Source organism: Nicotiana tomentosiformis, chromosome 7 (genome assembly GCF_000390325.3).
Source record: "Nicotiana tomentosiformis chromosome 7, ASM39032v3, whole genome shotgun sequence".
In the NCBI taxonomy this organism is placed as follows: Eukaryota; Viridiplantae; Streptophyta; class Magnoliopsida; order Solanales; family Solanaceae; genus Nicotiana; species Nicotiana tomentosiformis.
Genome location: NC_090818.1, coordinates 126,069,072 through 126,084,062, shown reverse-complemented (window position 1 = coordinate 126,084,062; position 14,991 = coordinate 126,069,072). Strand labels below are relative to the sequence as shown.

Genomic DNA, 14,991 nt, shown 5'->3' with positions numbered 1-14,991 from the left:
ATAACCTTAGGTCATTCCAATTCTTGTTTACAACCCGTTCGTAATTAGTTATTAATTATTACATTTTAATTACGTAATATTTAGTTAGTAAAAAATAATTTGTTACTTAAATCCTTCTGAAGATTGATTGTGTGAATTTGTGCGAGTCTAGTAGCTGTATTTGATAGGTTAATTCCTTGTGGGATTCGACTCCGGACTTATTAGCCGGAATATATTTGCAACGACCGCTTAGTCCTTTTTATAAGGCATAGTTGGGCGTGATCAAATTTTGGCGCCGTTGCCGGGGAGTTAACGGTATTAATTACAGTTAAAAGAAGTGCTAGAATTCTTAGTGTAGTCAATTTTCCCCATTCTAAACCAAATACATTAAAATTTTAACGTTTGTAGTCTTGGGTGTTACATGTGCATGCCTAAAAATTCCTCAAGAACTGGTGAATTGCTTGAAGCGATATCAGATCCTGAGAAAGTTTTCAAGGCACTAAATCGTGCAAACAAGAGAAGCAAACAACAATGAAACTCGAGAGAACAAATCGAACCAAACATGGCTGACGGAATAGAAAATCCAATAAACAACAGAAACAATGAGAATGAACCAAACATTCGGGGTGTGGTGCCTCTTGTACCAGAAACAGCATTATATGATTGGGCACAACCCACCGCCGACAATCTGGCAACCGCAATTGCAGTCCCTCAGATACAAGCAGAATCATTCCAAATCACAAATAACATGCTACATTTGTTGCAGAACAAGGGACTGTTCTCTAGGTCACACATTGAAGATCCTCAGCAGCACCTGAAGAATTTCATGTCAATATGTTTAACGCAAAGGCAACCTAACGTAACACCGGACGCAATAAAGCTTGTTCCCATTCTCGCTGACAGGAGAAGCTCACACTTTGCTTAATTCACTTCCCATAAATTCCATCACTACTTGGGAGGAATTAGTCAAGCAATTTTTGAACAAATTCTACCCACCAAATAAAACTGCCCAACAGATTGATGATATATTGAGCTACAGGCAGAGACCAACAGAATCACTACAAGAAACATGGGAGAGATTCAAGGGCATGTTGGTTAAATGTCCACATCATGGTATCCCAGATCAGATGTTGGGGCAGATATTCTACATGGGACTGGCTGACAGCTTAAAGGCCAATGTTGATGCTTCAGCGGGTGGAGCATTTCTGAGTAAAACATTCCCAGAATGCAAGATCTTACTTGATAAGATGGCACAAAACTCAGGATGGATGACTAGAGCTTCTACGATCACTCCGGTAGTTCACTCAGTGGCGTTGGATCCAAACAACTCCATAGCTGAGAATGTGGCCACCCTAATGACACAAATGAGTATCCTCACCAAAAAGATTGATGAATCAGGCCAGAAGCAGCAGGTTCACATAGTTGACACAACTAATGAGGGCTTATGTACATCATGCATTAACCAACCATATGTTTGCTCGTGGAGTGCGGAAGGTGACAACCAGCAATATCATGAAGATATGAATTATGTATCCAACTATGGGGGACAAAGGCAAGGTGGTTTGAATTGGGGTCAACAGAATCAACAATATAGACCAGCGCAGCAGCAGTACAATAACAACAACAATGCTGGAGCTATGCGACCAATGGGTCAAGTTGCGCCTTACCAAAGGCAACAAGGCTACATCCAGCAAAATCAGCAGCTGACTTATCAACAACCTCAACAGCAACAGATTATGAGACCAGAGGATGGGTTTACTAAACTTGAGGGAATGCTGCAACAATTGATTGGGTCCACGGGAAAAATGCATCAAAGGGTAGACTCGCATAAATCAGCAATAAAGGGTATTGAGATCCAATTAGGACAGATTTCTATGGCCCTAAACAATCGTCCCCAGGGGGCGTTACCTGCAGATACACAAGTCAATCCAAAAGAACAGGGCCCAAAATAGCTTATGGCAGTGAGTCTACGAAATGGTAGAGACCTAGATCTGGTGCAAGAGATGGCTCGCGAAAGACAGCCTACTGAAACACTTGTGCTTATACCCATCGAGATAGATGACTCAACAGGGTTAACAGAGGTGATGGTACAACATGCGCTAGCAGAAACAAGCAAGGAAAAAGAAGTCACGAAGGAAACTGAGTCAGAGCAAGAGAAGGCAGCAGAAATAGTGCTAGAGCAGCTTCAAAATCAAAGCACATTAAAGAAGCGGCCTCCAGCACCCTTCCCCCAAAGATTGGCCAAATATCAAAAAGATGAGCAATATAAGAAATTCTTGGAGATGTTGAAGCAAATTCAGGTAAACATTCCATTGATTGATGCCTTAAAGGAAATGCTTGGTTATGCAAAAATGATGAAGGACTTGATGTCTCGTAAGTTCAACTTTCAAGACTTGGCCACGGTTACACTGACTCAGACATGTAGTGCGGTTGTGACAAGACCCATAGCCGAGAAGTTATCTGATCCAGGGAGTTTCACAATCCCATGCACAATAGGCAACTATGCATTTGCTAAGGCACTTTGTGATTTGGGGGCAAGCATAAACTTGATGCCCTTGACTATCTACAAAAGGTTAGGCATTGGAAGAGCTAGACCGACGTCTATGTTGTTACAGCTGGCCGACTGGACAGTGAAGAGGCCCTCTGGTATCATTGATGATGTATTAGTACAGGTGGGGAAGTTTGTTTTCCCAACAGATTTTGTCATTTTAGACTGCCGCGTTGACGAGGAGATTCCCATAATTTTGGGAAGGCCATTCTTGACCACTGGAAGAGACCTAATTGATTGTGAAACTGGAGAGCTAAAGATGAGATTGAACGATGAAGAGATAACGTTTAATGTGCAAAAATCTATGTAGCGACCTAGTGAGTTTGCTAACTGCTCTCTGATAGAAGCTGTGGATGTGATCTTGGAGGAGGAAGATGAGACTCTGAATGCAAAAGACCCTCTAGCAGCATGTCTTATGAACTTAGAAGAAATGAATTGTGAAAACTTGATAGAGTGGGTTTTGGCCCTTGAAGGGCAAGGGTACTGGAAAAGAGAGCTTGAATTCGAGCCCTTACACTTGGAAGAAAGAAAAACACCTCCAGCTAAGCCGTCAATTGAAGAGCCACCACAGTTGGAACTAAAGCTGTTACCTTTTCACCTCAGGTACGCTTTCTTAGGACCTAAATAAACTTTACCTGTTATTATCTCATCCAGTTTGTTAGATGTGCAAGAAGAACAACTTTTGCAGGTGTTAATGGAATGCAAGACTGCAATTGGCTGGACCATTACAGATATTAAAGGGGATCAACCCGACATTTTGTATGCATAAGATTCTATTGGAAGATGGGCACAAACCTTCCAAAGAACATCAAAGAAGGCTGAACCCCAACATGAAAGAAGTGGTGAAGAAAGAAGTGATCAAGTGGTTAGATGCGGGAATCATCTTCCCAATCTCTGACAGTAATTGGGTTAGCCCAGTTCAGTGTGTGCCAAAGAAGGGTGGAATGACTGTAGTGCCCAATGAGAATAATGAGTTGATCTCAACTCGTACAGTTACGGGTTGGCGAATTTGTATGGATTATAGAAAACTGAACACAGCCACCCGGAAAGACCATTTTCCTTTACCATTCATTGACCAAATGTTGGATAGACTGGCAGGGAGGTCTCACTTCTGTTGTTTGGATGGGTATTCAGGGTATAATCAGATTTCCATAGTCCCTGAGGATAGAGAGAAGACATCATTCACTTGCCCGTATGGCATCTTTGCTTTCCGGAGAATGCCGTTTGGCCTATGCAATGCACCAGCCACCTTTCAGAGGTGTATGTTAGCCATTTTTACTGACATGGTTGAAGATATTATGGAAGTCTTTATGGATGATTTCTCTGTGGTAGGGGATTCATTTGAAGACTGTTTGCACAATTTAAGAAGAATGTTAAAAAGGTGTGTGGAGACAAATTTAGTGTTGAACTGGGGGAAGTGCCATTTTATGGTACAAGAAGGTATAGTGCTGGGGCATCGAGTGTCCAGTAAGGGTATTGAAGTTGACCATGCTAAGGTTGAGGTGATTGAGAATTTGCCACCGCCCACTTCAGTTAAGGCAGTAAGAAGTTTCCTTGGGAACGCCGGGTTCTACAGGCGATTTATAAAGGATATCTCAAAAATTGCTAACCCCTTATGTAAACTCCTTGAAAAAGATCATTCTTTTGTGTTTTCTGATGACTTCAAGTTAGCCTTTGAGGAGCTGAAAAGGAGACTGGTGACTGCACCAATCATCGTTGCACCCAACTGGGAACAACCATTTGAGCTCATGTGTGATGCAAGTGACTATGCAATAGGAGCAGTCATGGGGCAGCGGAAGGACAAACTGGCGCACCCAATTTACTATGCAAGCAGAACGCTGAGCGGTGCACAACTCAATTATACCGTGACTGAGAAAGAGATGTTGGATGTGGTGTTTGCATTCGACAAATTCAGGTCTTATTTGATTGGTTCAAAAGTGATTGTTTATACTGACCATGCAACACTTAGGTACCTGATAGCAAAGAAGGAGTCAAAGCCACGCTTGATCCGTTGGGTTCTTTTTCTACAAGAATTTGATTTGGAGATCCGCGATAGAAAAGGGGCAGAGAACCAAGTGGCATACCACCTTTCAAGGTTGGAGGGAGCTGAAAAGAAAGACGAGGTAGAAGATATAACTGAGACATTCCCAGATGAACAATTGCTAGCAGTGATATTGGAGGAAGCGCCATGGTATGCAGACATTGCAAACTACCTGGCAAGCGGTATTATCCCCTATGATCTTTCCTCTATTCAAAAGAAAAAGTTCTTTCGTGACTGTCACATGTATTATTGGGATGATCCTTACCTGTTCAGAATTTGTGTTGATAACATGATCCGGAGATGTATCCCCGAGATAGATCAATCTTCTGTTTTGCAGGCTTGCCATGCATCACCATATGGTGGCCACTTCGGAGGAGTAAGGACGCCGTAAAAGTGCTGGAATCAGGCTTCTACTGGCCGACAATGTTCAAGGATGCACACTTATGGGTGAAAGATTGTGACGAATGCCAACAAACTGGGAATTTTTCCCGTCGACATGAGATGCCTATGAACCCAATTCAAGAGGTAGAAGTGTTTGACGTGTGGAGAATCGATTTCATGGGGCCTTTCGTCAGCTCATATAGCAACAAATACATACTCATAGCTGTGGACTACGTGTCGAAATGGGTAGAGGCTACAGGGCTCCCGACAAATGATGCTAAGGGAGTAATTGGCTTTTTGAGAAAGAATATATTCACCCGATTTGGCACTCCAAGGGCGATAATCAGTGACGGAGGCATTCACTTCTGTAATCGAGCCTTCGCAAAGCTGTCAGAAAAGTATGGTGTACATCACAAAGTTGCCAGCCCATATCATCCTCAAACGAGTGGGCAAGTAAAAGTGTCGAACAGAGAGATACAGAGTGTTTTGACAAAGATTGTGAATGCTACAAGAACGGATTGGGCAAGAAAGTTAGATGATGCACTCTGGGCCTATCGTACAGCTTTCAAAACTCCGATTGGTATGACGCCATATAAATTGGTATTTGGGAAGGCATGTCACCTACTAGTGGAGTTGGAGCATAGAGCTTTATGGGCACTGCGACAGTTGAATCTTGATATAGAAGCTGCAGGCACAAGTAGAGTCACAGAGCTGCACGAGCTTGATGAATTCTGTTACCATGCTTTTGAGAGCAAAAGATTATACAAGGAGAGAATGAAAATAATGCATGATAAAAATATTCTTGAGCGGAATTTTAAACCCGGAGATAAGGTATTGTTATAAAACTCGAGGTTGAGGTTATCCCGGGTAAGTTAAAGTCACGATGGTCGGGACCATTTAGTGTGGTGGAGATTCACCCCACCGGAGCCATAGAGATTGCTACATCAAATGACTCTCGCACGTTTAGAGTCAATGGGCACAGGTTAAAATATTATTTGGGCATGGAAGATGTGAAGGTAGTGTTGGTGACTCATTTGCTTGAGCCACCAAGGTTAAGCGAGCCTTAAGTGCAATTATCTGCGTTGTGCCACGACGTTAAATCAGGAGCTCGTTGGGAGGCAACCCAATTCGTAGTTGATTTTTAGTGTAGTTAGAATTTTTCCTTGTTTTGGTTTTGTTTTTAGGTACTAACAAGTTTGCAGGCGAGTTGGGCAAGTCGAACAGGGTTTCAGCATGTTTTCTTGTACATGGTTAATTTTAGTCATTTAGTTATTTAATGTTAATTGTGTTAGTATGTGTTTTTAGTAGTTTAGTAATTGATTTGGCTAAAGAAAAAGAAAAAGAAAAAAAAATCTTTAAATTGAGTTAGACTCATCCCGACGATGGATCTCCCAAATGGTTTTCTTGAGGGAAGTAAGTCAAAAGAAAATACCAAAACGATTTTTTTTTGTTGTGTGCAGGTAGTGTAGTAATTTCCCCTTGGTTTTTCTTTGGGTCGTGGTTCTTTTCCAGGGGCTTTTAGTTGAACCAGGCGTAGTTAGTTTTAATTTTTAGGAGTAGGAATCACGAAGCTATGCATTTAATTGTAGCAATATCTCTTAGCTTTGTTATGCCTTGAGAATAGTTAGTACTAAGGTTGTGACGCTTAGGCTCGGTTTTTGACTCTCGCATAAGAACCTTAAATCGTAGATTCCTAATTTTGCTTAGCTGCTTTGACTGGAGTGTCGCGATGAAACCAATCCTGAGTTAGTTATGTGCTATGCGTGTGTGAGTTTTGTATGTATTCTGTGCATTGCATTTAATGTCTAGAACTTGCCCTGTGTGTGTGCAAAGCGAAATAGTAGTCTTGTTCAGTCTGAGAAGTGATATAGGCATTTCTTTGTTAAGCCTGATATATATAGTTTACCCACCTAAAAGTTATGTAACGTAGTTAACCCCTTTGATCCTGTAATCCTGTTTCTTTGGCAACCACCACACTACAAGCCTTACCCAATTGTTTGAATTAACCGTCTATTTGAACCTTTTCACCTCGAATGAACACTTGAATTGTTATGAACTTTGTAAAAGTTAAAGTGTGGGGTGATTGGTTTGGTTTTTGAGTGGAACCAATGAAATAAGGAGAAAGGTGAATTGTTTTGAAAAAGTAAGAGCTGCTTGAATCGAAAAAGAAAAAAAAGAAAAGAGAATATTCGTTGAAAAGTGGCGACTCTTAATGTAATTATGCTTAAAGAAATATGGGGTAATATAAATTGAAGTGAAGGTGGAATGTTTGGTTTGGCACAAGTATGGTATGTGTGTAAAGTATATGTATTAAAGTGCTAAGGGAGGTGTAGTCACTCATATCCAAATGTATCATACTCGACCCGCAACCTACATTACAACCAATGAAAGTCCTACTTGATCTTAGATTGAATGAACTCGATTCGTAGAGTATTACACTACGGGCAAGCCTATGGTGCATCATTTGTAGCATATGAATGTTATTTCTGAGAGCGAGTGAATTTTGTCTATCTTGAATTCCTATGTTCTTAAAAATTCATTATGTGTGGAACTAAGATCTTTGATTGGGTGAGGGCACATGACTCATAAAGGAAAGGTAATGTTCTTGATATCCATGTCAGAGTAAGTAAGTGAATTGTGAATAAGGCATGGTATTTGTGAGTCGAATCTTGAGGCGAAGATGTCACACTTGTGTGATTAAACTGTTTTAAAAATTCTTGGTATAATGAGTTAGGAGAATTGCTTTAAAAGGTCGTATCTATAAGTGTAGTTTGATTGCTCGAGGACGAGCAATGTTTAAGTGTGGGGTATTGATGTGTGGCTATAATTCCATAGTTTCGTACATTATGTGCCTTGCATTTTACATGCTTTAATGATAAATTACACTTTATTTGCGCATAATGGAGTCTATTTTATATGTAGGTGAATTGGAGATGAAAGTAGAGCAAAACAGATACTTAAACGTCAAAGGTGTGCTCGAGAACAGTGAAAAGGAGAGACCTGGTGAGGCCAGCCAAAGGCCAGGCTGGACCAGGCTTTAGCCTGGCGAGGCCAGCCTAAGGCCAGGCTAGACCAGGCTTTAGCCTGGCGAGGCCAGCCTAAGGCCAGGCTGAACCAGGCTTTAGCCTGGCGAGGCCAGCCAAATTCCAGGCGTTAGCTAGCGACACCAGGCCTGAGGCCAGGTCCAATCCGAGTTTTGAAGACTTTCATTCCGGGTTTGACTAGGACTCGGCCCACACGTTTAGGATTTCTTCTACACATATAAATAGACCTAAAACACCACTTGGAAGGACGTTTTTTGGCAGCTAGAGGCAAGAAGAGCTTGTGGAATCACTCCTTGGAGTTAGAATCATCATTTTTACATCTTTTCATCTTTACTCTCTATTTTAATTATGCAAAATATTTGGGATATTGTTATTATGTGTATGAGTAGCTAAATTCCTAATCTAGGGTTTTGATGGAACGTATTGAAGGATAATTTTCTTGTTATGTTAATATAGATTTGCCGTAGTATTTTCTCTATTTGTTCAACTATATTATTCTTGTGGTTGATTGAAGGGCCTTCAATTAGCTGTGCCTATTTAGTATGTATTACTCGGGAGAGAGTGCATATTTAGGTAGTTGTTGAACAACATCACTCCTAAACGTATATGAGGGATCAATACGGAGGTTTAAAGGTGGGTTTAGGGATAACGAAACCTTGGTGCGATCTAAATGAGCTGTGCTTAATGCTAGCTAGCGTAATTCGGGAGAATATATCTAGTAATTGTGGTAATTACTCGGTAGAGAATTACGACAGTTAGAGTGCTCATGATCGGTAGAGAAGACTTAGGCAAACTTGTAGAAAACGTAGCGGAAAAGATTCCGACAATAGGGGAAATTACAACCTTAGGTCATTCCAATTCTTGTTTACAACCCGTTCGTAGTTAGTTGTTAATTATTACATTTTAATTACGTAATATTTAGTTAGTAAAAACCAATCTGTTACTTAAATCCTTCTGAAGATTGATTGTGTGAATTTGTGCGAGTCTAGTAGCTGTATTTGATAGGTTAATTCCATGTGGGATTCGACTCCGAACTTATTAGCCGGAATATATTTGCAACGACCGCTTAGTCCTTTTTATAAGGCATAGTTGGGCATGATCAACACTCGATGTGCAATTTGTTATATGTTGTAATATTTGAGCAATTGATGAGCCATTTGTGATATGTGAGCACTTGATGTGCAGTTGTTGAAATCATATTTACTTTGGGACTACAGAACGGTATTCAGGGAGATCCCCCTGCCCTGCATATTTACTTTGGGACTATGGATGGTATTCTGGGAGATCTCCCTGCCCTGCATATTTACTTTGGGACTACGGAACGGTATTCCGTGAGATCCCCATGTCTTGCATATTTACTTTTGGGACTACGAGGCGGTACCTCGGGAGATTCCCACTGTCTTGCATATTTACTTTTGGGACTACGAGGCGGTAGCTCGGGAGATTTCCCCTATTTTGCATATTTACTTTTGGGACTACGAGGCAGTACTTCAGGAGTGCCCTTTTGTTGATATTTTTCCGTAATTTATAAATTCTTGTATTTTTCGTGATGTATTATTTGACTTAATATTAAGTGTTTTGTATTTCTTGATGTATTGTGTTGACCTTGACTTTTTCGTACGAGACTTTGAGGTTTTGTATTTTTGGGTTGTACTTGTTTTTTATGATTGAGTTGTTTTAAATAAAAGAAATATTTCTAGTATGTTTAATTTAATAAATTCTATATCCAAATCAGTAGTTTAGCTGATGCTTTATTTTAATGGAAATGTCATTTTTCCTCATTCAAACGATTTCTAAAATAAACTTATCTTTTTGTTGATTTTTTACTTGATTTAAAGATTTTTAACCTAACTTTATTGAAAATAAATTGATCATACGGATCTTATATACATTGATATTTTGGTACGTGAGTTGTCCATGCAGTTATGAAAATAATATGGAAAAATATGATGATTTTATTATTGACACGTGAGTTGTTGGTGTGAGGGTGATAGAAATATGGGCACGAGGTGCCGTGAAAAAATATGAAAGTGGGCTGAGACCCCTAATTTTTATGATTGTGAAATGAGGTATCACATGGTGACTTTTACTTGAAAATATATTTATTGGAAAGAATTATATTTGAAAGATAATTATTCAAAAGAAGTATATTTGAAAGATATTTATCTTAAAGAATAATATGTGAAGGATTTATATTTGAAGGACTTAACTTGTTGATTGTACTTGTGTTCCTTATTCGCCTAAGTAATAATTATGATGTTCTTATTGCCTTGTTATTATATCACTGGTTGAGTTTGTTGTTATCATTGCTAGTTGTTTTCCAGTACTATTATATACTGCTATATTGTACAGGTTATTTGACTAGTGAGTGTCTTGACTGTATCTCGTCTCTACTCCACTGAGGTTAGTCTTGATACTTACTGGGTACTGACCATGGTGTACTCATACTACACTTCTGCATATTTTTGTGCAGAGCCAAGTATTGGAGGTATCGGACCTGGACAGAGTTAGAGTGTGATCGCAAGGATTCAAGGTAGATCTGCTTGGTCGTCGCAGTCCTTTGGAGTATGTTCATGTCATTGTACTGTTAATTTTTAATCAAACAGTATTGAGTATTCTATCATTGAGATCATTTCATGTATTATGTTAGAGTTCGTGACTCAGTACTACCAGTCTTGGGAGGTTGTTATAATTATTTTCGTTGTTGGTTTCGTTTATTAAAAAAAATGGCTTCGAAATATAATGGAAATCGGCTTACCTAGTCTTAGAGACTAGGTGTCATCACGACGCTTGTGGTGGGATTTTGGGTGGTGACATGCATTTCTTCTGTTCTGTTCGTTTCTACTGTGTTTTGGAAAAGCAATGGCCGAAAATTAATTTTTCCAGTGAGGGGTCGTTGGGAAGATGACGACGAGTGGTGTTAAGTTAAATCCACGTGTCCCCTTCATATTTGTCACTTTGGTATGTGAATTATATGCATCTTTTGTGTTTGGGTGTCTATGAATTTTGTGTCCAAATGACACATTTAAGCTGTAATTGGAGTGTTCAAATGAAACAGACTTAAGATGGAGTGTCTAAGTGAAAAGCGAAGACAACTTTAAGAGGTTGTCGATGTATTCTGTCTTTAAAATATTCACCTCAATATTCCGTCCTTGAAACAACAAAAAAAAAAATCAGAAAATGAAGAACATGGGAGGACCAATTAAAGTAAAAGTGTTATGAAATAAAGTGAATATATATGGATGTTCATTTAATCCATCCATACATATTATTAAATGTACTACTTAGAAAGATGTACCTATTAATTCTTAAGATGTATCTGGTGAACTTTAGGTGTTATCTTGTATACTATAAATAGGACATTCTTTGTCCATGGAAGTAGACACAAGAAATACACTATAAGATAATTTCTATATTCTCCTCCTATATATCTTGTCTCCATTACTATATTGTTCTATTTTGCTCTCATTTCTTAACACGTTATCAATACGAGGTTCTAACCAACTGAGGTTATCTGCTTCATCCGAATTTTATCTTCTTCCTAAAAGAGATAGTCAGTTTCTTTTCCGATTCAGGTATACATTCATATGTTTATAACGTTTCTATTAGGATCTTCTTTAACCTGTAATTTAATTACCAAATGCATAACTTATTTTGAATATGATTATAATAATTGCATTGGTATGAAAATAATAAGTTTCGGTTAAATTGTTATTTCATTATATAAACTACGAAGAAGTTTAATCCTACACATAAATAAATAAGTATTAACATTGAATTACAATAATTAGATTAATTAAGCCCACATCCAAATATTCTAACAGAATATGCATTTAGAAGGAATTCTTGCAAAATTTTCAAAAGGTTTAAATGTGTCTTCAATAAATTTATCACCTAAGTGTACAAACTAATTTATCATCGCGCTGCACATAATTGTTTGTTTGATAATTTTATATATAGAATATTAATACACGATTATGTACTGCACTGAATTGATAATAATTCTTGTCATTCTAATTCACTTATTTCTATGATAGTTTTCACTATGTCGAATTTGTCAAAGCTTGAATTTATGGCACTTGACATCTCTGGGAATAACTATTTGCCATGGGTGCTTGGTGCTGAAATACACCTTGACGCTAAAGGTCTTAGTGACACTATTAAAGAAGAAATATGTCTTCTGGATAGTGCTACGACGCACACCATATTAGTAAACAAGGAGTTTACTAATGATTTTATTATTTGGCATGACCGGTTGGGCCATCCCGGTTATAATATGATGCGCAAAATAATTGAGAATTCACATGGTCATCCATTGAAGAACCAGAAGATTCTTCAAACTAAAGAATTCTCTTGTGCTGCATGTTCTCAAGGAAAACTGATTATTAGACCATCAATAATCAAAGTTGGAGTTGAATCTCCTGTATTTTTGGAACGTTTACAGGGTGATATATGTTGGCCCATACACCCTCCATGTGGACCATTCAGATATTATATGGTTTTGATAGATGCATCTACAAGATGGTCACATGTGTGCTTGTTATCAACCCGTAATTTGGCCTTTGCGAGGTTACTAGCTCAATTAATAAGATTAAGAGCACAGTTTCCAGATTATACAATTAAGACACTTCGTCTTGATAATACTGGTGAATTTACGTCCCAGGCCTTTAATGATTATTGCATATCAACTGGAATAATAATTGAGCATCCAGTTGCTCATGTTCATACTCAAAATGGTTTAGCGGAATCATTGATCAAACGCCTCCAATTAATTGCTAGACCAATGCTTATGAAGACAATGTTGCTTGCATAGTTCAACTTAAAGGAGGATATATCAAAGGATACAGAACAAAGCACATTTCACCAAAGTTCTTTTTCACACACGATCTTCAGCAAAATGGTGAGATAGATGTTCAACAAATCCGTTCAAGTGACAATCTAGCAGATTTATTCACTTAGGCATTGCCAACATCAACATTTGAGAAGCTGAGACATAAGATTGGAATGTGTCGTCTCCGAGATATCAAATAAAGCTTTCATCAGGGGGAGTATAATACGCGTTCTACTCTTTTACCCTTAACCAAGGTTTTGTCCCAATTGGGTTTTCCTAGCAAGGTTTTTTATGAGGCAGCACTCAATGCGTATTACAAGATATGCGTACTCTTTTTCCTTCACTAGGCTTTTTCAAATGAACATCCAAGGGGGAGTGTTATGAAATAAAGTGAATGTATATGGATGTTCATTTAATCCATCCATACATATTATTCAATATACTACTTAGAAAGATATACCTATTAATTCTTAAGATGTATCTGGTGAACTTTAGGTGTTATCTTGTATACTATAAATAGGACATTCTTTGTCCATGGAAGTAGACACAAAAAACACACTATAAGATAATTTCTACATTCTCCTCCTATATATCTTGTCTCTATTACTATATTGTTCTATTTTGCTCTTATTTCTTAACAAAAAGTATTTTAGAAAAGTGAAAAAGAAATTGACGATGCTAAGTAAGGAATCAATCACAAGACCCACTGCCAACATATAGGTTTGTTAAACAGATTCAACCACTTTTTTAATAACACACTACTAGAAATTCGCTAAAAACCGACCAAAGTTGGTCGGTTATGGCCAATTACCGACCAAAATGCGTCCATTAGGGTGTGGACAGTGTTTTGATGGTCGGTAGCTTAAAACGATCATCTGACAAGTTTAAGTATTTACCGACCAACTTTGGTCGGAAACATATTTTATTAATTTAATTTTACCGACCAAAGTTGGTCGGTTTAACTAAATTATATTTTTTTATTAATTATTAAAATTTAAAATAACCGATCAACTTTGGTCGGTAATTGAATATATATATTTTTTTAAAATAATTAAAATTAAACATTACCGATCATAGTTGGTCGGTAATCTCAACAGTGCAGGTAAAATACCGACCAAAGTTGGTCGGTAATGTTGAATTTTGGGAATTCAATGTTCATTAACCGACCAACTTTGGTCGGTATTTTGGAATAATTTATTTTTTTTATTAAAAACCGAACCAACTTTGGTCTGTTTTTCTGGGTTTAATTTTGGCATAAAATGCCTGTTTTGGCAGCTACACCACCTGCCAGCATACCAATACACCTAATAACAACAACAACACAATAACAAAAACAACAACAACAACACAACAACAACAATAACAACAACACAACAACAACCAAAATATTCAATAAATACTTTAAAACTAACAAATTAAAGTTCAATTGAATATAAAAATCCAAAACCAAGTTAAAACTAATTACAACTAGTTCAAAACTAGTTCTATTTGTCTAGTTCAAAGTATATAAAAGTCAAGAGGTGTTTTTTACAACATCATCATCACTGTCTGATGAACTTTCATTTACAAGATGATATAGAGAACGGTATTGTGGAGGACGGGAAGCACGATCACAGGGAGGACGGGAGGAACGATCACGTGGAGGTCGACCCTCTGGAGATGCCTCACGATATCGGGGCAACGGAAAAGCTCCACTAGATAGGAGAGTTCTGATCTGAGCTTGCATGCCAAGGAATTGAGCATCTCTAAGCCTTTCTCTTTCCTTGGCCGCTTCTAGCTCGGATGCGAGCTTTGTCACTGTCTCCCGCATAGCGGAGATGCTCTCCCTATTAAGTTGCTCACCTTGCGAGGAAGTCCTTATTCCTCGCATTCCATACTTATAGCGATGGATGTTTTTAGTAGGAAGCCCATATACCTTCCCCCATTTTGGACCGCCAACAGACTCCAACCATATTCTTTCAGCATCCTCGTCCGAAGGTTGGGTTGGCTTACCCGACTCACCAGCTGGATGACTACGGATGAATTCCTCAACGTTACTTTGATAGCGACCCTATATTATTTTAAATTAAATCAGTATTTTAAAATTTTTATAAAAGTAAATTATAATATTTAAAGAAAATTGAAAGCTTACATATGCAGTCGAGGCCCGGTCCTCGACCCACCTATC

The 14,991-nt window shown here is 38.4% G+C and overlaps 1 protein-coding gene across 1 annotated transcript; it reads left to right on the top strand.

The window, feature by feature from the left end:
• The first annotated feature begins 541 nt into the window (after window positions 1-541).
• On the top strand, window positions 542-1,931 carry LOC138896338 (uncharacterized). Its single transcript, XM_070181138.1, has 2 exons — window positions 542-685; window positions 996-1,931. Exons 1-2 carry the CDS (start codon window positions 542-544, stop codon window positions 1,929-1,931), a joined length of 1,080 nt encoding a protein of 359 aa, XP_070037239.1.
• The last annotated feature ends 13,060 nt before the right edge of the window (window positions 1,932-14,991 follow it).